The 25,722-nt window shown below is 38.8% G+C and overlaps 2 protein-coding genes across 9 annotated transcripts in view; one reads left to right on the forward strand and one right to left on the reverse strand.

Moving 5' to 3' along the window:
* Positions 1–57: 57 nt before the first annotated feature.
* Positions 58–15,211, reverse strand: LOC118419600 (vascular endothelial growth factor C-like). Of its 2 annotated transcripts, none has more exons than XM_035826060.1 (8): positions 15,049–15,211; positions 6,684–6,780; positions 5,491–5,712; positions 4,906–5,099; positions 3,166–3,296; positions 2,792–2,896; positions 867–968; positions 58–325 (listed from the first exon to the last, which is right to left on the reverse strand). In XM_035826060.1, the coding sequence occupies exons 1-8, from the start codon at positions 15,073–15,075 to the stop codon at positions 151–153; spliced, it is 1,053 nt and encodes a 350-aa protein (XP_035681953.1). In that variant the 5' UTR covers positions 15,076–15,211; the 3' UTR covers positions 58–150. The 2 variants fall into 2 exon arrangements, with proteins under 2 accessions (XP_035681953.1, XP_035681952.1); XM_035826059.1 differs by lacking the exon at positions 15,049–15,211 and adding an exon at positions 7,336–7,668.
* LOC118419597 (septin-11-like) overlaps positions 8,134–25,722 on the forward strand; it is a 32,655-nt gene continuing 15,066 nt past the window's right edge. For 6 of the 7 annotated variants that reach the window (XM_035826048.1, XM_035826050.1, XM_035826051.1 and 3 more), the window contains exons 1-5: positions 8,140–8,253; positions 21,599–21,664; positions 22,480–22,594; positions 23,779–23,838; positions 24,175–24,228. In XM_035826048.1, coding sequence (XP_035681941.1) covers positions 8,173–8,253; positions 21,599–21,664; positions 22,480–22,594; positions 23,779–23,838; positions 24,175–24,228 — 376 coding nt within the window. In that variant the 5' untranslated portion in view covers positions 8,140–8,172. Of the gene's footprint in view, positions 8,254–21,598; positions 21,665–22,479; positions 22,595–23,778; positions 23,839–24,174; positions 24,229–25,722 lie in introns of all 7 variants that reach the window. The other variant, XM_035826049.1, reaches the window with a different exon arrangement.

Consider the following 25,722-nt stretch of genomic DNA (forward strand, 5'->3'; position numbering starts at 1 on the left):
GAAAACCGTGAACACAAAAGTACATTGAAAAAATCAGGAATTACAACATAACAACAGTGAACAGTCTGAATGTAAACAGCAGATGAGACTGCCACTTTACTTGTTGATGTATGTCTTTAAAAATTTCAGTTGTTCTTTCAAAATAGCATCTTAGTTGTCCCCACTACCAAGGCCATCAAATTGCAGGAAAGCTGAAAGCCGTCTTCTCTGATCTTGCCCCTGCGAGCAGGTACAAGTTTGATGATTCAAGCGGAAGCCTGTTGGACACCTACGTACACACGGGGTTCTGCTGTTGTCTAGCCTCCGACTGGTGTTCTTCTTGCACCTGGCATAAAAGAGATAAACCATTTAATAGGTCATGTCCCTGTCATTCTTTTGTTTTGAGTTCCAAATGAAAAAGGCTAACTTACATAGCCTAGCCAGTGCACGAAATACTTTTTTTAGCCAGGTTGTTCAAGTGGCAACCTGAGTCAAAAGCCAGGTTGCGCCATCAACATTTCAAGTTGCGCCCCACTTTCAAGCTGTTACTTTCTTCAAATCAGCTACTTATCCATTATCTTTTCTTCCAGTTATATATAACTAACGTTATGTACATGTAATAAGTTTTATGTTATCAAAAAATAGATACAAAAGCTTATGCATGTAGGTGGGGGAAAAGCAGTGTTCCAAATGCAAAATTTCAGGTTGCGCAAAGCTAAAAAGGCTGATGTCTAGACTGGTATATCAAACTTATGTTTGTTTGAAAAAATTTAACATCACACTAAGATGCTAGCATTGTTATTACTCATCAATGAAACAAGCTTATTTTCAGAATAAATACTTGCAACTTTGATTAATAACAGTTTGATATAAAATATAACACTCACTTGCATGTGTTGAAATCCAAAGTTCTTCCTGTAGGACAGGATCTGGGAGCACAGAGACATTTGCACTGGTCAGGGTTCCAGTAGTACCTCTTACGGCAGTTACTGTGGGGAATACAAGATATGCACACAATTGTATACAAATGTACATTAACTAGGTCTAGGTCAGATCAACATGGCCTAATCAATAGAAATGCCCTTTTGCATTTTCAGGCTCATTTAAGTGCAGTGATTAGACCATTCGGCATAGTCAATTGAATTGGTTATGTTTCAGGACATCATGACCACATCATCTGTATCTTATACAAAAGATACCTGGGTAGTGATCAATGACCTTGTGACTTTTAAATGATGTTATCACAAACAATTGATGGATGATGATGGATTCTCCTGTCGGCTGTCGACAGATGAGTAGGCAGGCAGCCAGTCACTTGTCCAGGTGTCTCCTCATGTGGGAGTGAAGTCCTATTCTGGAGGCGCAGGAGCGGCCGCAGGTGCTGCAGATGAAGGAGCTCGAGCTGACAGGCACAGAGCCCTGTTTCCTCCTCTCCTTCTTCTCATGTATGGCAGCAGCTCTGTTCGATTCAAAGGCCATGATTCCTGACTTACACTGTCTCTTCCAGTCTGTTCTATCATGAGCAGTTTCTTCCCAAGAGTTAATGTTTATATTGCAACTCTTAAGGTTTGCTTTCAGTGTGTCCCGGTATCTTTTAAACGGTCTACCCTGGTTGCGGTGCCCTTGCTTCAGTTGACCATACAGTAGCATCTTAGGGATTCTGCTGTCTTCCATGCGGACAACATGTCCTGTCCATCTTAGCTGGCACTTGACAATCAAGCACTCAATGCTGGGGAGCCCACACTTCTTCAGGACCTGTAGGTTGGATACCCTGTCCTGCCACTTGATGCCGCAGATTTTCCGCAGGCATCGTAGGTGGAACTGCTCCAGTAGCTTGACTTGCCGGCGGTAAGTTGTCCAAGTCTCACAGCAGTAGAGGAGTGCACTCAGCACCACAGATTTGTACACAGCAATCTTGGTGGAGAGGCGGATGCCGTGGTCTTGCCAAAGTCTCTTTGTCAGTCGGCCGAAGGCCACACTCGCCTTTCCGATACGCTGCATCACCTCTGCATCCAGAGAGCCACTGCTTGTTATGGTGCTACCAAGATAGCAGAATTTGTCCACAGTCTTAATCTCCGTGTTGTTAATGACGATGGGAGGAGGTGGTGGCACATTAGCAGCCTGTGATGGTGAAGGCTGGAACATGGCTTCAGTCTTGCCAAGGCTGATTGTGAGTCCAAATCGTCCACATGCATCTGCAAATCGGTCCATTATGTGTTGCAGGTCATCATGGGAATGTGCGCCAAGTGCGCAGTCATCTGCGAAAAGGAACTCACGCAGAACGGCCTCGAACACTTTGGTTTTGGCCTGTAGTCTTCGCAGGTTGAAAAGTTTCCCATCTGTGCGAAACTGGATGTACACCCCCCGGTCACAGCTGCTGAAGGCATCAAGCAACATTGCTGCAAACAGTATGGAGAACAGGGTAGGGGCAAGGACACAGCCCTGTTTCACTCCGTTGCACACTTGGAAAGGATCCGATGCATCACCATTCTCTTGGACTCTTGCTTGCATACCTTCATGGAAGGAGGCGATCAGCGCTGTAAGCTTGTCTGGACAGCCAAACTTTTTCAGGATCTTCCACAAGCCTTTCCGGTTTACAGTATGCATTGCATTGTAATTGTTTATGCATATGCATATGCACAAACAATTACTCATGCATATACACAACTGATATTCTTTACAGCCTTGCACTGTAGCTCTTTTTACACAAGGAAAGAGACCAGCTTAATCTGGGAAACTGATGTCAGAATTGGAAAAAAAATACCACCAGTACATGTATTGTGTCATTATATTCTTTATGTTGTTCCCTCACCTTTGTCCAGATTGACACACACACCGGCATTCCTTCTCATCCCAGACCTTGCCTTCTTCACAATCTCTACTTGGCCACAGACATGAACAGGCACAATCTTCATACCTGTGAAGACATTACCAGTTCACAAGAGTTCAGCTGTTCATTGTGTGCCATTGGTCATCAGTTACATCATCATCATCATCATCATCGGTCGACGTGCTTACACACGACGGGGTTATACCGCGCCTTACGGGGTGATATAACCTTTCGCTGGCTAGTTACAAGGCGGGGATGCGCCCGTCATCAGTTACACTAAAATTGAACAGAGACAGTTATTTCCCATTTACTGCCTTTATTTTCTAAGACTACCACATCTTGTTGAAAGGACATACCTGTGTATAGCAGGGTTACAGTGGTGTGGTTTGACCTTACAGCCACACTGGCAGCTCACATGTTCCTCCATCTCAATCCCTTCAATGGTCTCAAGTACAAGGTCACTCCCAGAGACTCCCAGCTTCATGACCTGAGGAAAATACAGCCGTAAACATGAAAGTCAACATTTGTGAGCAAATGTAGCACATTTCTGTCAATGATATAAAAAACTAGACAGGAGAAACAAGAGCTTTTTTCAACTTTTCAAAACACATCACATTAATTCTCATAATTCCATAGGATGCTATTAACACCATCACATGATGAAAAAATACGTGAATTTAAACTGATTTACACAGATGCACCAATAAAGCATTATAAGTAATACTGAGGTAAATACACTTTAGATATTTATAAGGTGTTCTAGACAATCTTGAGTAAGTGGTATATATAATGGTACTAGGTGGAATTATGAGAATGATGTTACAAGGGAGGAAAGATGTGAAATATCAAAGATGAGTATGGTTCGCTCTGAAAGTCTGATACAGGAACACTATAGTATGAACTATAGTACAACAGAGATATTAATGTTAGAATAATTCATGGTGCTCTTCCATCTAGACCTACTTGTTCATACCAAGTCACCAGAGCAGCATTTTTTACCCATCGGTACTATTTCACTTGTAATTGGACAAGACTAAGACTGGATTAAGTATAGTTCCCCCATGCATCCATCTAAGCTAGCCAGATATACTCATCTATATTTAATGTGTGCAAAAAGAATACAGTGTGGCTTTTCATATGATCTTGCCATGTCATATTTCTAATCAACTAAAAGAAATTTTCATAAAGAATAGTAATGTAACACTAGCTGACCTTTATCCACATGGTAACCTATATCTGTTATTTCTAAAAACGGGACATTTAGGGATGTCAAGTTGACAGAGGATGGTTTGAAATTGCAGTATTTTCAAAACATTGCAGTTTGACACCACCTTTCGTAGACTTGATATCCTTTGATAACCTGTTGTTAAAACAATGCATATAGGTTTCCCCACAGATAAAGGTGTACTAGCATTACATTGTATAATGATCTCTTGCATTTACACCCATAGCATGTTTTCTGTTCCCAGCTCTTGGCACCTATCCAGTTCTGTACAGGCAGCCTTACTAATGAGCAACCTAACGACAAAGAGATAGGCAACCCATGGGGAAGTGTCAGAGTTGATTTACTTTAAATGTCACGCTACACCCTGTGTGTTATAGATAGATAAGCAATCGTAAAATCATTGGGGTAAACTGTTGTTGCAACTAGGATGCAACGTCTAGGCTTCTGGGCATAATCTGATAACTTGTGTCAAGGGAAGTGATATCATTGTAGGAAGTCTCCACCCAATAGAAAACAGTGCTGTAGATCGGCACAAATGGTGTTAAAGTCTTACTCACAGGAAAATGGTCTCACTGTAACAATTGTATTGTATGTCAGCTAAGGACAAATTATGACTGTTAGAAAAAGTTCCAGGACAAAGTAATGCAAAAAGATATATATACTGTAGTTGTGATTTCTTTTGGAAACAATCTTTTTAAATACACGTACATGTATTTTCTACCACAAGACAGCTAGATTGAAGCAAATTCATTGCTTTTGGGTTGAACACAATTTGTACTTTCATGCGAACTATACTGGTAGTAAAACGTTTTATTTCACATTGGCTATGGTAACTTCATATACTTCTCTAGTCGTAAATACAAGAACCTACTGTGATGGTGGTATTCTTGGTTTCAAGGGGTTCGCACTGGAATACGTTGCTATGGCAACAACCGCCGCACCTCTGCAGGTTGACACAGCCGGGAACGACAATCGTACTGGGGCTGTCATTTGGAATCTTGACTTCCGTTCCGCGAGGAGAGCAGAAGTCAACCTGTGATGCAATACTGGCTACCAAGTCAGCACCTGTGAAGGGGACAACAAGATTCCTCAAGTTTCTATTGGGGGAAAGAACTATCTCCTCAAATCTGGATTTCCAGAAATGTATGATGGATGGAAGGATGGATGGATGGATTGATGGGTGGATGGATGGATGGATGGATAGATGGAAGGATGGATGGATGGATGGATGGATGGATGGATAGATGGATGGATGGATGGATGAAGGAAAGGAAAAGGAAAGAATAAATAAATGAAGGATTTATTTTCCTCGAAAACCTTGGTGGAGCTATTAGTATTTATCAAACCACAAGTGCTTTCTCCGTTCCCCTGCACCTGTTCTTAAATAGTTGTTATTGTACTTTAATGTTATATTTTCTGTTGTGTAAATCAATAAACAAATTAACAAGCCCAATACCTTGTCTGCTCATTGTCACTTTTTCTGAAGAAAAAGGATTTCTGCCAAAATCATCACTCCCACCCACGAGGATAATTCCCGTGTCCTCAACTTGGGTACGGTTCCCTCCGAGGCCTCCCAGTCGACCGCGAAACGGCTCGTCTTCTGCATTTGTTGGTAAGAAGTCGCCGCGAGGGACAGAGACTGGGATGAAGTCTTTGGAGGGACCATACACCTCTGGTCCTACAAAACACAGAATTAAGTGTTAGTGTAACACATTGTATCTCTATATTATGTACAATGTATTTCCCTCGATCATAAAGTACTAGTAGGGCTCTCTTTGATATTTTTTCCCATCCTTCTCGTTGAGCCCAAGTTTTTAAGTTTCATTGTAAAATCTGTCCTAGGAGTTCATATCAAAATAACCTGGTTTTGCCGTTTTGTACTTTTTATGCATCTTGTCAATAGCCATTCTATTTGGACATGTAGCTTTACTCCCATTCTAAGGCCCAATCTACACACAGTTTTTACCGATATCTGTGGAGATGTCGGGAGGGATCTAGAACGTAGGGGGGCCGGACACCCATGGCGCTTGCAGTCATAAACATATAGCGCGATTTTCCACATGGCGTTATATGCTAATGAGCCTTTCCGAAGTCGGGAAGCATCTACACACGCGCGAAGCTGTCTGGGACCCCTGCTAAGCTATCTGCAAGGTATCGTAGTATTCGTACCGAATGGTCCGGACCTTTCGAGAGAAATTTTCCCGATATCGTAATGGCGATATAGTAGTTCCATCTAGACGATGAAAAAAAGCTGTCGGCGAGAGGTTGTAGGCTCGCCGATATCGGGAAAAACTGTGTGTAGATCGTGCCTTATTTACAACCAAAGGTCGGCTAGCCTGGATACCATACCCCAACCTCAAATATCTTTCGTGTTATAGATTCTTGAGATCGGGCTGGGGTTTGGTAACCAGGCTAAAGGTTGGCTGAATAAAAAAGAAAAAACAGTCCCACGGTACTTAGCTGTTGAATTTTTGAACAGGAATGCTGCCTGCTTCTTAGAAACCCAAAGAATGACCACTAAGTTTTTAAAATTACTACATTCATTTATCAATTTCTATGTCATTAACAAGGAAAATCAATCAATGGAATTATCTTAAGAAAAATAAGATGAGAGTTATCGCATAAAGTCAATGTCTCGTCAACACTTACCAAAGCTGTCTGTGGTGACATTGAAGAGCTGGAATAAGTCCGCAGCATTCTTCACATCCAGTAGCTTGTGCAGGACTTGAAAAGGGATCTTCTGTGGCTGCAAAAATCAAAATCATGCTACTATGTACTATAATGTAGACTTTCCTCTAGAGCTGTCATGTAGACAACCTAAATCTGGCAGCCATTTGTACAAATGTATGAGGCTCAGCTTCAGGTGTTTACGCATAAAACCTCTGCATAAAAGAACCCAACAAACGTATGCACTTATCTGGAAGAGTATAGCCTATAGGTGATCATATTATTAGGTCGAAAATTGAAGGTATAGTGAAGCAGCATTGCACTGCCACTGGCTGCTTGAAAAGTGTAAAAGAAAGGAGTAGAAACAGAAAGAAACAACATCCTGACTCCCGGGATTCGAACCGTTACCCGGGCCGGCCGAATCCGGGACGCCAGATCACAAACCCAGCAATGCAAACCACTAGGCTACAAAAGGCTGACAGCCGTTTGGCATGGTCATTTGGTGGTACTTGAACCCCCCACTGTTAAAAAATCATCATGCTACACCATTGTTGAGTTTGAGTAGTCAATTCAATGACAGTCTAAACATGATCATAAAATTAAGTTAAACCTTAACTTGCGATAAGTCCCCTACCTCTCCCTGAATCCTTGTACAAGTCACCAGGAGTAATATCAACCGTAGTGCAGACTCAAATGCCATCTTCATCCACTGTTATCCAAGACAACTTCAAGTTCAAAGTGAGACTGAATCCTTAGTTCCGCAATTGACTTTAAAACTTCCTTGAGGGCCAAAAATAAATCTAGGAGTAGGACGGGGAAATCCCTGACAAAAGCGGTTAGTGGCCACGATCTCGTGCCGAGAGATATGGGAAGGAAAACACTCCGCCCACGTCTGTGAAACTACAGTACCAAAGGCTGGACATAAAAGTTCTTAAAACGTAAACAAGTTAGCAAGAACACTTCCGGTTACATACCTGTCATACCATGCACGTAGGTCCGCCCAACACAATATGGTCAATATGGTTTCGGAAAAAGCCGTCTTTGCCGAAGGATAACGGCTAAATGCATTGGCTCACATTTCGATGAAAGATTAGCGCTAAAACTCATAATGAGCGTTGACAATCGACTATGACGAACGAGATTTGTTGAAACTGTCCGAAAAAAAGTGTTCGAAGCTATCTGTCATGTAAAGCGGAAGCAAGAAAGGTAATACTCATTTGCAGGTAATATGAGAATATTTTAGTTATGATTTTAGAGTGTAACAATAGCAACCATTTTAGCAATGAAGCTACTAATTATCTAGAAACTAAATTTTATACGATATATAAACATATTTTTGTGTTTAGTGTGTAAAGTTTTGTAGAATTTAGAAAAGAAAACTTAGTATTGGTAGATGAAGTCCCCTTGTCAAACTTGGAGTATTCCATTTCCGGTTTAGCTTGGAACAACCGCCATTTTGCAGTGACTGTTGATGAAGGGGAAACTGGAAGAACCGGTGATTTCGGCCCCAAAACTCGACATGAAAATGGCTGCAGAAGTCGAGCGGACACTGGTAAGGAAACTCAAACATTCTATAGTGCAAACGGCGTTGTTATTTATCGCTTCTGGGTTATATTCACTGCGTAGACGTCTATGAATAGGGGGCGATTTTTCAGTTGTCAAAATTTTGGGAGGGGCGAAGGAACGAACAACTTGGGCACACACTCGATTGATCGTGCCAGTGCTCCCGCCATTCCTACCTTTCCTAACGGCATGTTTCCGTACAAAAAATGCAGATAAGAAAATCCGTCTAACCTAAGAACTTGTGAGGAGAAATACAAGGGGTTGATCTTGTAGGAAATGTTTTATTTACGTCTTAAACCGTCTGTATTTGACTGGCCATCGTCTGAGAGCACTGTGGGGAGGAGGGTATATTTGCTAGGTTTGGTTCAGCCCTCAAGGCCATATTCAAATTCCTTCAGGTTATTATCAACTGTAGGTAAACCATTTCTGCAAAGATGATGATATACGATGATGGTAAATTTCGTTTAGGCTTTATGAGTGTTTTTACTCTATGTTTTAATGAGTTATGTATTACACGATTAGTCAGTGTAGGTGTGAACATGTGCCCTCATTCTTACTAACAAAAGTCATTTATCACACGTTTTCAATTCTATCTGCTGGAAAAATGGTATTTTCATTGTCTCATTACCTTTTCCTCTGCTAGATCTGGCTACAAAAACATGGTAAACCATAAAAAGAAGTTTTCACAGCAGGTTGGCTTGTACAGTGTAGTTCTCATTAATAATCATTGACTGGACGGGTACACATGCTTTGTTCTCACACAGTGTTGTTTTATGTGCGTGTGTCGCCCTCTCATTGCCTCTGGCTGTTCACTGTTCACTCATTCGACTAAGGTGTCAATGGTGAATTTTATATAAGAGATGTCTTGGACAGAATAATAATCATATCTTCATAACTAGACAGCAGTTTTAAACCAGAAGCGTTCAAAATACAGAATAGTCCGATACTAATTTATAGTACTCAAAAGTTACAGATGATATACTTCTCACATAGACTTATCAGAAAGGTCAGTGTTATACTGTGAAGACTGTCTACTTTTCAACTTACTTGTAATATTTAGAGTTAGAAATGTTTTGTGCCGAGACAAGGAGTGCATTGTGCGTGCAATCAAAAACAGCACGCCTGTCTAACAATGTACCCATTGTGTTGAACTGTTTGTTCTTCTGAACCATGGCCTTGTCACTTCAGAAGTACCGGTACCCTGTGGTAAGGTGAATACAATAGAAGTAACCTGAGTTTCGAACGGTTCCCTTTCCAGCCATGTTCTACAAACATTGTGATTAGATTCAATGGCAAAGTTGAATATGCAATAAATGACCTATAGATAGATAAATCATGATTTTCATTTGTCCAGGATAAATAGATTTATTTTTCAGAGCATTTAACTTGGATAATGAAATTGCCAATGCAGCTGCCATTTGATATTTATTTGCTTGAAAATTGGACATTTGAATGCATTTCCCCTTTACTAGTTTTAGACATGACATTGTATTTTGATGCTGGCCAATCAAAGTATTATTCAATCATAAATATAATGCTATTTGTTTAACTTTTTACTTAGTACTTGTCTGCAAACACTAGTACAAATGTGTCAAAATTTTGTTAAAATATCTCAGTGTTGAAGTCTATGATTTCAGCAAAATAAAGGAAATCAAATCAAATCTATGATAAGTGCATGTACAACTACTAGTTGTTAACCTTTGGTTATGCATAAGAGCCCAGACCCAGAGATCGATGTACAATAAAAAACATGTAATAAAAAGTAATAGAGTATAACTCATTAGTGAGTCTTAATGGCCATATCTGTAGAGATTGTAATCTGTAACGGTCAAGTAAGTGTACAAGGGATCCATTATTGAGCATACCTATTGATTGATACATTTTGCTCATTTTTCTTTTCGATTTGGAGTTTCAAAGGATTGTAATACAAGCATTTACAAAACAGAATCCATGTAGATTTTGGTGTCTGTAGCCATGCAAAGCTTTCGTAATCGGATAAGCAGATCAATATCTTTTTTCCCACAAGGCAGGAGTAAAACCAAAGCCACTGATTTGACTGACATTATTTAATTACTTTTGGGTACAACTCAATTATTGAATTATGCACGACTGACTTAAAAGGCCGTATATTTCTTCCTAATTTCTGTCAGTAAGTCAGCTATTTTGACAGCTATTTTATGTATCTTGTATTCCCTCTACACTAGAGTCTACAAGATACAAATGTATCTAGAGTCTAAAAGATACATACATGTATCTGGCATTGTATTCCAACACATTTCAAACAAAATCCAAAAAAAGGCCATGTGAAATTATTGAAACTGGTCCTGGAATTCATCATTTGCATGAATAAATGTTTTACATGAATAAATGTTTGTACCATATAGTTTGTATAGATTTTTCAATGTGAAAGCTTAGATAGCAGTTCTGCAATGCATTTATCTAGATAGTTGTCTAGACAAAAAGTGTCCATAAATCAAATTCTCCATTGATCATGCTAGCATTGTAGTAAAAATAGGTCTCAGACACAGTCATATATCATTGACTGTTGATTATAACAGTTATAAAGGATATATAAAGGTTGACATTTTGGAACTGTCATACAACAGAAGTTTTGTGTCTGATGCCCTGAACATCTGAAGCAACAGGGACAGCTTGGGAGGCCTAAATGGGATAAACATTTGGGATAAACATTTAGGTAGGAATTATCTGGGCTTGGCTAGCATGAAATCTACATTTTCTTCTATGGACTCCCAGCTGTGGTTCTATATCTTCTGACAATTTCTCAGTCTTAAAAGTTGAATTGATCATTATATTCTGTGATATATATGACTATACTAAATGTAGCCTTTTTTGAAAATACTTGTTTGATTTATTTGAGTTATATCATGTGTCTTTAATCTTGTTTAATCCAATTATTACCACTTGTCTTTGATAAAAGTCTTCTCACATTTCAAATTGGACAGGGCTGTATGGTTGAAATTTTAAAACCAGGTCCGTAGGAATGAATTCAACTTATTTAAGTCATAATGTACACTACATGTGATATCTCTATGTGCCTAAAATTGCTGGTTTAAAAGTGTATATGCTTGAATTATATGTACAGACTTTAGTGGTAATTACATGTCAATGTAGACAGAACAGTTGAAGCTGAGGCCCAAGGGTTTGTTATGGCTCAGATTCTCAACGTTACCTTGCATATTGCCATGTGTACACCAGGGAATGGTGACATCCATTGTCGGCAACCTTCTGAACCCCTTCCCTGATCAGAATGCACACTGCAGCCAGAGTGTGGTAAGGCCACACCAATTTAATTTCTTGGTTCATGGATTTTTTCATAAAAAATATGGAGCGAGAGGGCGAAATAAAAATAAAAATAAAAATTGTAAAATGGATGGGGTAAGGGTAACGGCTAATCCAAAACATAAGGAAAAAAAGTTTTCAGCTTGAAAAAAGTACAAAAACACTATCATTGTACAGTAACAGCACCTGTACCCACACTTTAAGGAGCTTATGATATAAAGGCCAAGTTGCTACACCAGAAAGTTGGTGAATGGTTTCGTTAATGGTGAAAATTTGCTGAGAGGTAATTTTTATTTTTATTTTTTTTTTCCAAAAAATAGGAGCGAGCGAATCCGTGAACCATGAGATTAAATTGGTGTGGCCTAAGGGTAGGATCAGAATAACAGTAATGATAAAAGGAACTGGAAGTATGCTATCAATCTTGTACTTGTAGAAGTAATTGGGCTTTGGGATTGGAGGAAGTGTTAGAATTAGTTTGAATATGATTGTTATGGACCTGGGATTTTGAAATTGTTTATGCTTTAAATTTATTTTTTTTTTAGATTGGAAATGTGGCATAGATAAATGCAAGTTGAACTTTTGTTTTACTATTACAGTTCATGTCGTAATAGAATTATACCCCAGATGATTGTGCTTTATTACAGCACAGTTTTATCACATGTAGCATATTGCTTGGATGCTTTACTGGGAATCCTATTTGGGATACAACCAATGTTATTGCCAATCTTATCAGGGCTTGAAATACTTTTTTCTGCATACCTGTACTGGTGCAGGTAACATTGAAAATTACCTGCACCAGACAAATTTTACCTGCACCATTCTGAATTGAGGAAGTATGGATCATACTAAAATTGTTCAGGAACCATTTGCTATATTTTCTTTTATACTTTATAGGTGGTAAAAGTCAATGCAGCTTATAACAATCCACATACACCTGCATATGAAATTCATGTATAAACCCATTACATGGACCTGAGTGCAGGTAAGGTGCAGGTAGAAACCAGAAATACCTGCACAACTCCAATTTTACCTGCACTAACCTGCATATGCAGGTGGTATTTCGAGCCCTGCTTATTCTTCACATACTAGTAGTTGCAAGGCTCTGCAATTTTGCATGCTCTGAAATTTTACAGTATTGCAGCTTTAACGAGCAGTTGACAATAACGTAATTGCATCTAATGATTCTTTCCATTCAAATGCTCATTGAAAGGAAGTGCAACACATTAGAATAATTGAAACAATTTTGAAATTCCATCACACTTAGTAATTCTGATGGAATTTTGAAATTATTCTGATTAGTCCTTGTTTTTCTAAAAGAAGGTCTTAGCAATGATGCATTTTCTACCTTTCCAATTTTTTTGTAAGAAATTTTACGTCTTGACCATTTCTTTCATCCAACTGTTAGGCCATATCCTGACGTGACCAGTGTATATGTACAAGGCCCATCCCATGTTAATCACAGTGTTTATGCACAGGAATGTCACATCATGTGGTCTTATCTAATTAGAGCAGAAACTGTTTGTTTGTAAAGATCTGTTTCATGTCAGGATGGCCTCTGGTGTACATGTGTATGCACGGTGCTTTCTCTAGAATACTAAATCACGTCTTTTTATTGATTTCATATTTTTATACAATTGTAGATTCATAGATGTAGTGATAATGATACTGTACACTTAAGTGTTATTGTACATAGTTGTTGATCCTGTGTCCCTGTCGGCTTTTGTTTACTTGGGTATGTTTATTTGTGTAGATAGCACTTTCTCCAGATTTTTAGAACAGGGTTTTGCATGGAATGTAGATATTTGGGTGTGGTTGAAGTCTATCTTCTTCAGAGTCCATTCTTAAGTCCTTTATGACTGAGTCTTAGAATAAAAGACTGCAGTGTTTTGACAAGGATTTATTACTGGCTTGGCAGTCTTATTTGGAAAGCAAGTTGCCTGAGTGAACAAATTGTCCAAGCTAGGCAGCTCAAATTCAATTTCTTGTTTCATGGACTTTTTTTTCACGAAATTGCTGTGACTTTGTAGTTCCTATATAAAGAATTTACAATGTCCTGTACTGGAGTGTGCTATAAGGCAGGTCTGACATTTGTCCAAGCTAATTGAGTTATTTGTTATGTCCTTGTAAAGCATTTTATTGATTATGAGGGATGTTTTTAAAAGTTTGGCAGTCAGTTGCTTTTTGCTGTCTTATTTCTTGACTGTATTTCTCTGTATTGGCCTTAGGTGGCTTAAATCTAACCTTATGGAATGCAACCATAAACAAAATATCTTGTGGCAAAGAAAACGGCAATAAGAAACTTGATTAAATGAACGTTACGGGTAGTGTTTATTCACATGTCAACTGCAATCATCTACATTGTTTATGAATATACTGTACTTTTTGCAAACTAAAATTAGTATTGATAAGATACATGGACAAGTCACTAGACAATAGCCTACATGTTGATGAAGAAAAGAGAGCATGAATAATGATTGTTGCCAATTCCCTGCAGAGCTGACAAGTTAAGTAGTAGTACTACAATTACAATTTATTATCTCCTTTTCTTAAGATAACACCTGAAGTAAACCTGGAAGGCTTCTTCAGGACTGTCATTTGTAAAACCCCTAGGCTATATATTGGAAGAAGGCGTGTTTGTACAAATTGTGATGTTCAAACGTAAACTGATAGGGACTCCTGCCCATTCTCTTGTAGAAACTACCCTGTATACAAGTATACAAAATGTTTACCATTTGTATGAATACTTTTAGAAGGATTTCTTGTAAAGCTCAAGCAAGCACAGGATGTAGACAGAAGGGAAAATTGGAAACCAGTCTGTAATGCTACCATGGTCCGCCCTTCAGCATTTAGGATAGGACTAGGTACACTTGGTGAACTGCAGTTCTAGCATACGTTCATAGGGGGAGTTAAAACCTGAGATGTTGCTCATGCCAGTGCTAGTGAAGCAGGGACTATGTCAGGTTCTCAGAAGCACCAGTTCAGAGCCTTCAAGTTCAGAAAAGCCAACGTAGCTTGAGTGGATTTGATACTTGATAGTTTTTGGAGGTCCTGTGTTTGAGGAAAGCCACACCTTGAGCACCTTACAAATGTACTATAACTCAACAACAGAAGGTAGTATTCCGGTAATTGATTTTCCAATAAATTGAGTTGAAGGTGAAAGTTAACTGCCTTATGCTGTCTTTAGATTATAACAGTATAAGTACTACTATTAGAGGGACATTTTGCTTACTGATAATCATTTTACCATCTCAAGTATAACTCTTAAGTCTTAACTCTAAACTACATGTATGTCTGCCTATCCCAATCAGCTTTTTTAGAGGGTTAAACATACATAAGCTTTCTGAAATCATCTCTTAGGAATATAATGGCAAGATGTATACCTTATATTAGACAATCCACAGTTGAAATGGTTTCGTTAGTTTGGCTATCAAAATAAGACCCGTTAGAACAGGATTGCCAGTAAACTAAAAGATCCAGAACATACCAAAACATGTTGTTTGTCCTCCTCCATCTCTTTCTGTGGTTCCAGTCTTGTTTCATTTTCCACCTCTCTGTGCAGAGATCCCAGACAATCCCTTTGTCACATAAAGCTGGGTCCAATCAATAGTGCACTCGGAGCAGCTGACACACTTGTCGTTGGCTGGACTTCCAGAACAATTTCCCCATAAAACTTCATCTCTTTCTTTACGGTTTACCACCATCACAGTAGATAGATACATGTAGAGTGGGGTTGGGTCATACAAACCAAAAATATTCGTTGAAACACAGTTTGCTACTGTGTAACATATTAGTTGTGCACCACAGTACCACAACTCTTTTTCAGTTCATGTAAGAGCAGTGTTACTGCTAGAATAGTTGGAAGGTACCATGTGTCATTAGTTTGTGGGGAGGAGCAATCCATAGTTATTTTGTATACTTTGTTATAAGCTCATTCCAAGTGATCATGTGTTTGTAATTATCATAACTTGGGGAATAAAAGAAATGTAATAAAATCTGATTTTAACATCTTATTTGGGTTAGATAAAAGTTCCCTCTAATTTGTGGTATGTTCCAAAAAGTTCAGTCAAATAAGCCTACTGTTAAATATGGTAGGTGTTTGAGCCCACAGTCTCCAGTTTCCCAACAAGGTTATAGGTCCTGCCAGCAACTTTCCTCCTGGATTATCAAACTCAAACCTCCCTGTGGTATCGCTTTCAGGGGGGATTAGTGAAAATTCAACACAGCTCCCAAAGTAAATTTCATTGGCTCAGGCCCCCAAGGAAGGGAGCACAGAGGTGATGGTCTGGGAAGTGTTCAGGACGAAAGTTAAAAGACATGGAACATATCCTGTTTTTCTTCAAAACTTTCAATTCCAAGGGTTTTATTCTTCGAGAAGGCAACTAAACATTTTTTTTGTTCAACTGTAAGAAAAAAAGTCATTCCTGCCTCTGTACAATACTGTATTGTGTACTATTGCTGTAATTTAAGTAAAGAAAAAAAATTCCTGGTTGAACTGAAGAAAAAAATAAGGGGGTAAAACTATGTGGCATGAAAATAGACAAAAAGTCTTACAACAAAGTTAGCAATTTTTTTTATTGAAAGTGAAAGTGGATTTTGTATGATATTCACTTGGTACTTGTAGTCTTTTCTTCTCATCTCAGATGTTTTTCCCTCCAACAGGAAGAAATCCTTACAAAGTATTCAATTTCTTTTTTTTTTTATTTGTAGTAAAAGTGAATTTTGTATGTTATACAGTAGTAATACTTGGTATTTGTATCTTTTCTTCTCACTTTTTAGATCTTTTCCCCTCCTTGTTCCTTGACAATTGACAGCTGCAACTCGTTTGTACTTCCCATTGTCAGAGAAATTTATACCTGGTACAAGAAGCTTGATAGATGATGTTTTCACAAGAATATATTCACCAATCTGTCTCAGGAGAAAAAAACCCTGTAAAGCCAGTCCCCACCCCTGCAATTATATGGGTCCTTGCACTGTAGCTCTTGTCTCTTCTTACCAGTAATTAACGATAACTTTAGCCCTTAAGACAGTTCTTCTTATCATGAGAGTCTTAAGTTTTCACCTCGGATTAGCCTCGTTAAAATCCTGAAATCATTATCCGCTGCCGCGTATGATGCAGAAACCCAATTATCGCATATTTGGTAGACGATTTTCAAACTCGGCATTCCTGGTCATGGTATAGTTGGTTGACATGATTTCATACTCATATTACGTTGTCTATTCAGGTGAAAATGCTCTGTTTGGTTCAATCCTTGGTGCTTACGGTTGCCCTTTGAAGTTGAGTTATAGAGCTTTGCGAGGAGATGCATGTGTGGTAGCCTGGCCTGTATCAACACTTCCTGTGTGTGAACTTGGCTTATCTGTGGGTGCACATGGTGATGTGCACAGATGTAGGCTAACAGCCACACATGGCAGGGATGCAAATATACTGTGGAGTCTTTTCTTGGTTTCACAGAATCACACTATGGTATTTCCTAGATTGAAATATGCACCAGATACTCAGGGTCAAAGACAGATCTTTGGGTTTGAAATGTAGAATAAGAACACTCAAATGAAAGACAACCCTTTTTCTACCGATCTTGGACACTTTAAACTGGCTGAATTCAAATTTGTTGTGTTTTTCTCACTTTTCCTCAGGTAATTTTGCATCAATTAACTTATTTGAAATTTATTTCATGCATCTTTCGGTGTTGTTCCAAACTAGATGTACTACTACTAGTGCTTGTGTTCTTTTACTGGCCTCAATTGGTTTGAGGCCCTCTTCTCATAAAACATTAGAAATAGAATTAGAAATGAAAAAAAAAAAAATTCTTCATCCATTTCCTACTTCTTCAAGCAAGCAACCAAGAAAATGCATTGATTTGGCTGTTTGTCCAAGTCAGAACTCATAAGAGAGAGATAAGATAGCAGCACTGGTCTTTATTTTCTTATGCCAATGTGTTTTTAAATTTTATACCCTCAGAGGTCTGGTCAGCTGTCAATTCTTATACTTCCATTTCCACTGACCTAGCTGCCCATTCAAGCGTTTCAAATTCAAAACCTTTTTTCAAGGACAAATTTTTAGACCCCCAACATAGCTTCCTGTGTAGCCTTCATATTTGTTTACAAAGGGAATTTGAAGTACCACTTCCGCTAGACATGTGAGCTAAAACATACCTGTGAGTTTCTTTTCATCATAATAAAGTATACTGTATAGCCTTATTTCTCGACTTGGTCAGCCTTGCAATATTGGACTACCAAAAGTTTTCAACCACAACCCAAACTTTTGAACCTTTCCGCGTTATTCTTGAGGCACCCCTATAGGCTATACTAGTTGTAATCCTCCATTAAAGAATTCCCGCCCTTTTTGACCCCCCCTGCCATGTGTACCTCGCCCATTTTGCCCCCCTCCCGTCCACATAAAAGCCTTTATCTCCCCCTAATTTACCGCCAGTGTCAGTTGTTGAAGGTCAGCTCCGTCTAAGCAGGCTGTCAGTCCGTCCCCTTGACTGTGTAGTATGCCTGTCTACGGCCAGAGGTGGCAAGTCCTCTCCCAGCTCGACATGACGCACCTCCTGTCACTGGTAACGTCCGCTTCATTTTCCTTCGCTGTCCGCCTTGTTGACGGGGGATTATCCTCGTGTTTTGGTACCGTCATACAGACTTGTCGTGCGGGAAAATTTGTCGCTCTTGGTGGGAAGTTCGGCGTAGAGGATGTGACGCTCAAGCATTCTTCATACGTGTGCAGTCTGACTTTTGAAGTCATTATTTCATTAGACATTTTACTGTCACTTCTACTAGGCATATGGTCACTACATTGCCACTTGGCGTACGTGATTTATCGTATGATGTCAGCTTTTATGCCGACTTCAAACAGGCACGCTAAGCCCTATCGTCCACCGCTAATCCCCCGATTAGAAAGTTACAAGCGCTACAAGTGTTAGGATTTAGTAGGACGGGATCTAGGGCGATATTTACTCAGCCACAACTTTCTAGAACGTGAAGGACAAGGTTTACGCACCGGAGACAGGCCGACGTTAAGTTGGTTTACTCCTGCGTTCATCTTAGTCAAGGACGGTGACGTTGTCTGCATTCTTGACCATATTTTCCCAAAGTGTGTTCACTGTTCATCAGAGCTGAAAATTTTTTCATCCGTTTTTGATTTAGTAGCTTCGATGTTGCACGGAATCCCGTTTGGAAGATGCTTCTCATCAATGGGGGATTAAGTCGTCAGGGGGTTCCAAACTCAAGTCCCTGGTAGCTGTCTTTAAGTTAATCCCCCCAGTTAATCATTCCGCCCCCTCTGACAGGGCGGCACAGTAGAGAAAGAAGCCCCCCTGTTGGAGTGATTCCGTCTGGTACGCTTTGTTAACCACACTTTCTTTGTGGTGTCAGTTTCCCTGTCACAATTTACCCGTCAAGTGCTCCACAGTTGACTCATTATACATCACTTAGATTATTGGTTAATTGACTTGATTAGCTTAAAGAGAGTACCTTGCCTGGAAAATGTAACTAGCACAGTGGAAATGTCATACTTGTCCAATGTGATACTTAACTTAAGTCGGTCAAAGGTAGAACTGTCAATGGTGCATTAACAATATTTTGATGATGTTGGTAATGATGACAACAAGTTGTTTTTTGCATCAAACAATAATCATACTGTACATTTGTCATTTCTAGTATCTATAATACATTGGTTCTTTGTCCTACTATAACATCTTGTTTGTATGTCAAGAAGTCAAAAGTTATTGAGATAAATTTCATACCTGCTGCAGTCAAATGGACACCATTGCTATCTGCCTGTTGAACTGGAAATGTCCAGTCATTTTCTGATTGATATAGATGAAGGTACACTGTAACAGCTGTTGAGCCCTGTCATTCCAGTGTAGGGTGTTCATTTTCTACAACTTACTACAAGTATAGGGGGTACGAAGTGGTGGCCATATGTACCTATGTAGCCTAGGTGTCCCTAGCATGGTCCAATATTACAATGCTAAATATGTATAGAGGGCTTAAGAAGATATATAGGTACCGTACTGTGTAGTATCCTTTCAAGGATTTCATTTAAATATTTGAATAAATTCAGTTCTCCACAAGTCCTTTAAGATTCAGTTTTGATGCATCAATGACAACAAAGTTTAAAGAAGAATTTTGTTAACTAGCCACTATTTCTGTGGTACTTGTTTGTGGGTTTGAAAAAAAACGAGACATGTGCAATACCCTGCTGTTGGACAGGTGGTCACTGCCTGCTTTTACCAATTGTATAACTCTCTAGCCATTAAACACATACTGCCTGTGTTGCTTTTTTCTAGACATAGCCACAACAGCGCCCTCCTATATGTGATATAACGGAAGTCAATAGGGACATTTTGTAAACATGCGTGGAGTTTGTTGTGTTTGAAAATCTCTGTGTATCTTGTTTCACTGCATCTGAATCCATAGCGAAAATTACAATCAAAATGTTTTGTGAGAAACCAGAAGAAGAAATGATGTCAGTTGATTTGTAAAGTTGCAAATGTTTACACAAAAGTTATGGTTTTGCACTTTTGGATTTCATAGTTTTATACAGAGTAGGGTAGATGTGTGCATAATACTGTCTTATTTACTGCAAAAGATTACGGCTTGACTGTAAGGCACAATGACTCTTCGTCAGGTATTTGTAATTTTTTTACAAGAGTGATAAAAATGTACATGTATCTATTTGTCTTTTTATTCTAGAAGGATGCTTAGTTACTTGCGTTGGTATTTTGGTATATATAAATGTATCTCGGTACAGCTATTCACTGATATAATTGCGGTTATTGAAAATGTTACGTTTTTCGTAAGGAGAAATTGGTCTGGTCAAGTGAAATCTGGCCACATGTTGTACATGTGGTGTTGTGTGTTTTATCAAACAGTTTCATTCATGTCCTGCTAGTCTGGTGGGACGTTTTCTGGGACAGAAACCAAGAATGTATTTAGTGGCAAGTTTCCAGCTTGAAAGCTTTTGAACATAAACTGTGATAGATTACATAGTTAACTGTCATCTTATACAATTGTCATTTAAACCCTTACAGTACTACAGATGTTTGGTTTACAAATGGATATAATACAAGCATCATCCACAGAGTAATCGGTTTATTTTGTAGATTTTAATTCTATAAATCTTCATACAATCATCAGTACCCCAAATCTAGCTTGCCCTCACCAAGACCTACCATACTTCTATTTATTTCTTATTGTTGACCTGAACCATATATGTAATGCTAGGTCACCCTTACCAGCCTTGTCACAAACTTTTAAGAGAAGGGGGCTAATATATGAAAGTAGCAGGCAAGGCGCGTAGCGGCTTGCGGCGAGCCACAAAGTGGCGAGGGGGGGTAGGTACAGGAGGGAGGTGTCCCCCCCATCCTGTAGGGGGGGTCTGGGGGGCCTCCCCCTGGGAAAATTTTTAAATTTAGACCCCTAAATATGGTTTGGGGGTGTATTTTGGGTAACTTTTATTGTTATCTTTAAATTTTGAATTGACAAAAAAATCCTGAATTTCAAAAAAATTCGGCATAGGTTCCCCGCTATGACTCCTAACCGGGGGCCAACTATCAGAAAACTGCCAGAGGTTTATCAAAACAAATTGCTGGGGGATTTTGTAACGGGAAGCACTGGACTTAAACTTTTATTTTTTGAAATTCTACCCCAAAGTAGCCGGCTGGAAAAATGTAAGTAGGCGGCTAAAATCGCCGCCTGCCGCCTTGTTTTGACAAGGCTGCCCTTACCCATTGGATAACCTATATCCGTTGCTTTTTAAGAACAGGGTATTTAGGCACATCAAGTTGAAGGGTGGTAGTTTAAACTGCAATATCCTGAAAATATGGGAATTTGGAACTAACGTCTGTCAACGTGATATCCCCAAATACGCTGTTTTTAAAAGCAACAGATATAGGTTAACGGATAAAGGTGAACTAGCGTTACTCATTCAGCTACACTACATAAATCTGAAGGGTAATGATATGATTGACAGCTGTCAGGAGCGTTATAAAATCAAGAAGAGGTGATCTGTAATGCGTCAATGTTTTTTTCAGAGCCCAGGTGCAGATGGTGGTCGTCAGTTTGATATGGACGACTTTGACATTTTGGATGCTGAGCAGGTTAGATCAGACAACCTGATTGGCCGATACGGGTGTCTGAGTCACATCACTCTGGATATTAACCAATCAGCTTTGTAGTTTTAGACCAGACTAATGATACAGCTTGGTGGAGGGATGTGCCTCTTATGCGACCTTGGTGTTTATTTTTTTTTATGGAGATCAATCTTATAATTGGTTTAACAATTTTATTTTTCTTTTATTTTTGTTGATGTTTTTATATGCAAAGGAATTAAAACTCTAATATAAACTTAAGTAGACTACAAGTAATACTACTAACTACGTGTATATGTATATATACACTTTACATTCAATCGGTCATATGGATGACGTCTGCAATTTTGACTATCTTGCCATTAGATTTTGCTAATCATTTTAACTTTCAACAACACAGTCACCCTACTTGTGTTGTAGTCAAAGGGCTAAGGACATCACGTAGTGGAAAAACTTTAAGGTGTGCACAGATCTGGTAGTAAAAAGGTCTTCTACAAATTCTATCACAGAAGTTATACAAAACAGGTGTATTTAGTTTTATTCCGCCAACTGTCCTAGCACTTTAGCTATGCTTACACTTGTAAAAAGGAACCAGCAATATGAAGTCAGTGTATTGCAACAGAAAACATCTATGTTTATAACACTATTTTCGAAACATTTTCATATCATTTGTTTCAGATTATTACAGCTCAAATTCCAACTTGTGTTTTTGTATTTTCCATTGATTTAGTGGTGTTTATAAAAAGAACACTCCAATGTGGTTTTACCACATTTTGTACATTTTTTGTACATTTTACCAATTTTTGCACGTTTTGTGTCCCCAGGGGGCCGATGCTCGCTCACTGGAGCTGAAGGGTCACGTGGGGTTTGACAGTTTACCTGACCAGCTGGTGAACAAGTCCGTGTCTGGGGGCTTCTGTTTCAACATACTGTGTGTGGGTAAGTAGGCAATCCTTCAATACAATCAAAACTGCCTAAGAAAACCACTCGGGGGACTGAGAAAACCTGGTCTATGTCATACTGTAAAAGCAGAAACTTTTGCGGTGGTTTAATGTTCGCGGTGGCCACTTCACCTCGAATTTAAAACCACCACTAAAATTTTTCCATAGCAGTAAGATGCTACTGTGCATGGTGCTACCGCGAAAGTCCTTTTTCCTGCTACCGCAAAATTAAATCCCTGCAAACTTAAATGCATTTACAGTAGTATGTGGACAGGTGACAGGTGGTAACTATACAGGGTTGGACAAGTTTTCAAAATTCACTCCTATCGGGCAAGCACTTGAAATATGTACTTGCCCAAACCAATTTTTTACTTGTCCAAAATTCAAATGCCACTTTATATGCATTTTCACTTCCAGCAATGGAATTCTTATTATTGCCTCTATTTTTCTGTGTTGACCATTGCTTGATGTCATAACTGTGAAAAGTAACAAGATATATCAAAATCTCAATCAATGGCAAAATCTTACTTGCTGGATTGGGTAGGACATGCACTTGCCCGATCAGTACTTTCACTTGCCCTGAACATAAGGTCTGCTATAGACAGGATTTGTAATGCAAGGGTCAATGAGGAAAGTTATCTAAGAGACCACCAAAAAGAAAAGAATTGGTCACATTGGCCAGGTGGTCTTTGCTTAAACTTATAGGTGGTACAATATTGAAAATATCCCATTGCATGTTCAGTTCCCTTCAATCCAAGCTACAATTGCCTGGGAATTCTACAGCTTGTACATGTAATTGAAAACAGGTAAAGCTCATTAACGTTGGAGGTCAAGGTGTCTTGGTTCCTTGAAGGACCCATAGTGAGAGGGTAATGGAGTTTTAGTTACTTTTACCCACTGGAACTGACCCATGGAAGCTTTTACTTAGTAGGCTGGTAAAGAGTCACCTGTTAGACATGTAGTTCAAGGTTTTGACTTTAAAGACAGTAAAATTCAGGAATAACTTCAGAATTGATTAGCAAATACTGCATACCATTGTCAATACTGTTCATCTAGTACATTTGTACTTTTACTTGATTGTCATTTTATGACTGTCATGCTGTTTAGCTTTCTTTAGAGAAATGAAACAGTATTTCCTTTCTCTTGGTTCAAGTTACTATTGATTTTTGATATTTTGTACAGGTGAAACAGGAGTTGGGAAGTCCACATTGATGGACACTTTGTTCAACACCCAGTTTGAAGGTTGGTCAACTAAAACTCTTTCATGGAATGGTTATCTTTGTCAGTAAGTTACTGTGCCCTGAACTGCCAAACTAATTAATAGTTAAATAGAATGATTGTAACTATAGTTTCCTTTGTTGTGTCTATTAATACGTGGTCATTTGATAAACTGAATGGTTTTGAATACAAGCAGCTTAGCTGGCAGGAACCAAATATGCATTACTGCACTTCAGTGTGGTACATTAGGTGATATCATGTTTCGTATAGTAATGATTTTATAAAGCATAACTTTTGTAGATGTTGCCAAAGTATTTCTATTAACGTTTCTTATGTTATACATTTCTGCTGCTATTTCAGATGAGCCAGCTGCCCATGATGTACCAGGGGTGCACCTCAAGTCTAAAACTTATGGTAAGGATGGGGGGTTGTTATAATTATAGTAATTGCTTTGACTGTTAGCTTGTACATGTAAATACTTCTCAGAGGTTTATGTTATATTGTTTGTCAATGTTGACCATGATGAAAGGAAAATTGAAGATACTGTGGCATTGTTTTTGTCAGCCTACCTTTATGTATGTATACAACAGTTACTGCTCTTTTCCTTTCACTATTGCTACTTTTTCTCATCATATATGATTATAAACTTGCCTCAGTGTCATTGGCCCATATCCATGTTAATCCTTCACTTTCTTAAAGAAATGGCCAAATTTGCAGTTTTTTTGTCTTAAAACACATATTTATTCAGATTTGGAAAACATATTTGGGCAAACCCCTATATTTAGAGAAAGCATTTAGCCAATTAAAATATGTTTTTCCAAGACCATAAGAGTTCTGTTGTTTCTCACAGTCAGTTGAAAATTTTGAAAATCTTATTATTAGACAAGACTTCCTGGAGATATGAAGTTTTTTTTTGTCACAGCACTTGTTTACAAGTTCAAGTTGCATTTTTCTCAAATATCACGAGAGGTCTCTTCAAAGTCTTCAAAATCCTTTTTATCTTGCTACTTTGTACATTGTTCGTACAATTTCCACAATGATTTAAGTCCTGTTGTCCATCACTTCCAATTTTCCTTTTTTGGTAACTCCTCAGGGATGGAGCCTTTTGTCCTTTCTCCTTTCTATATCTAACACAGCATATTAAGACTGAGACATTAGTAGTGAAACTGTGTGACCTACAGTTTAGAATGCACCAATCTGTAAACTGCATGTGTCAGTGACTCTTCTCTCCTTCTGCACACTCATGCTTGCCATAGCTCAGGGCGCCTCCTTTTTAATGTTCCGCAGAGGTACGTGTTGCCTTCAGGGACTGAGGGCTCCTTCTCTGTCTACTTTACGTTGCGACGTTTTCCTTTTCTTGCTTTGCTCTACACATGTACTACTACTAGTCTCTACCAGACTGACTACACTGGCTGTTACAGGGAGAACTAAAAAGGCAACATTTAAAAAAAATGCAGAACGTTTTCCATCTAGCCTTGTTACCCTACTTGAATACCATTAAGCTCGCCCCAAAGTAGTGTGTGCGAGTGAAAAAAAAAGAATTGGGGCTATGAATGGGGGTATCTGAATAGTCTGATGTGATAGCCAGCCAAGGTAGACAGCCCTGTCTTTTCCATAAACCTTTTCTGCTAGGAATAAGAAAGCACCAGCAAAAACAATTGACACCTTGATTGACACCAGAAAGAATCTGTTTTCATAAGAGAGTACATGTAGATACATTGTATCTTCATCTGTTGAAGACTATACAAGTGTGTACAAAAATCCTACCTTGTCACTACTAAGTTACAATGTCAAACCCTTTGTTAGACTATGATTTACATTTGAACAGTTTTGCATAATTAACTCCCCTGTACTTTGTGATCAGTCTGTAGTTGTGTTGAGTGGCAGTCCAGTTACTAGAGGTTCTTG

The sequence above is a fragment of the Branchiostoma floridae genome, chromosome 7 (genome assembly GCF_000003815.2).
Source record: "Branchiostoma floridae strain S238N-H82 chromosome 7, Bfl_VNyyK, whole genome shotgun sequence".
Classification (NCBI taxonomy): Eukaryota; Metazoa; Chordata; class Leptocardii; order Amphioxiformes; family Branchiostomatidae; genus Branchiostoma; species Branchiostoma floridae.

Coding starts and splice junctions, on each gene's coding strand:
- LOC118419600 (XM_035826059.1), bottom strand. CDS start 7,407: ATGAAGATGGCATTTGAGTCTGCACTACGGTTGATATTACTCCTGGTG. Junction 6,781..7,335: donor GTACAAGGATTCAGGGAGAG/GTAGGGGACTTA, acceptor TGATTTTTGCAG/CCACAGAAGATCCCTTTTCA. Junction 2,897..3,165: donor TGTAACCCTGCTATACACAG/GTATGTCCTTTC, acceptor ATGTCTTCACAG/GTATGAAGATTGTGCCTGTT.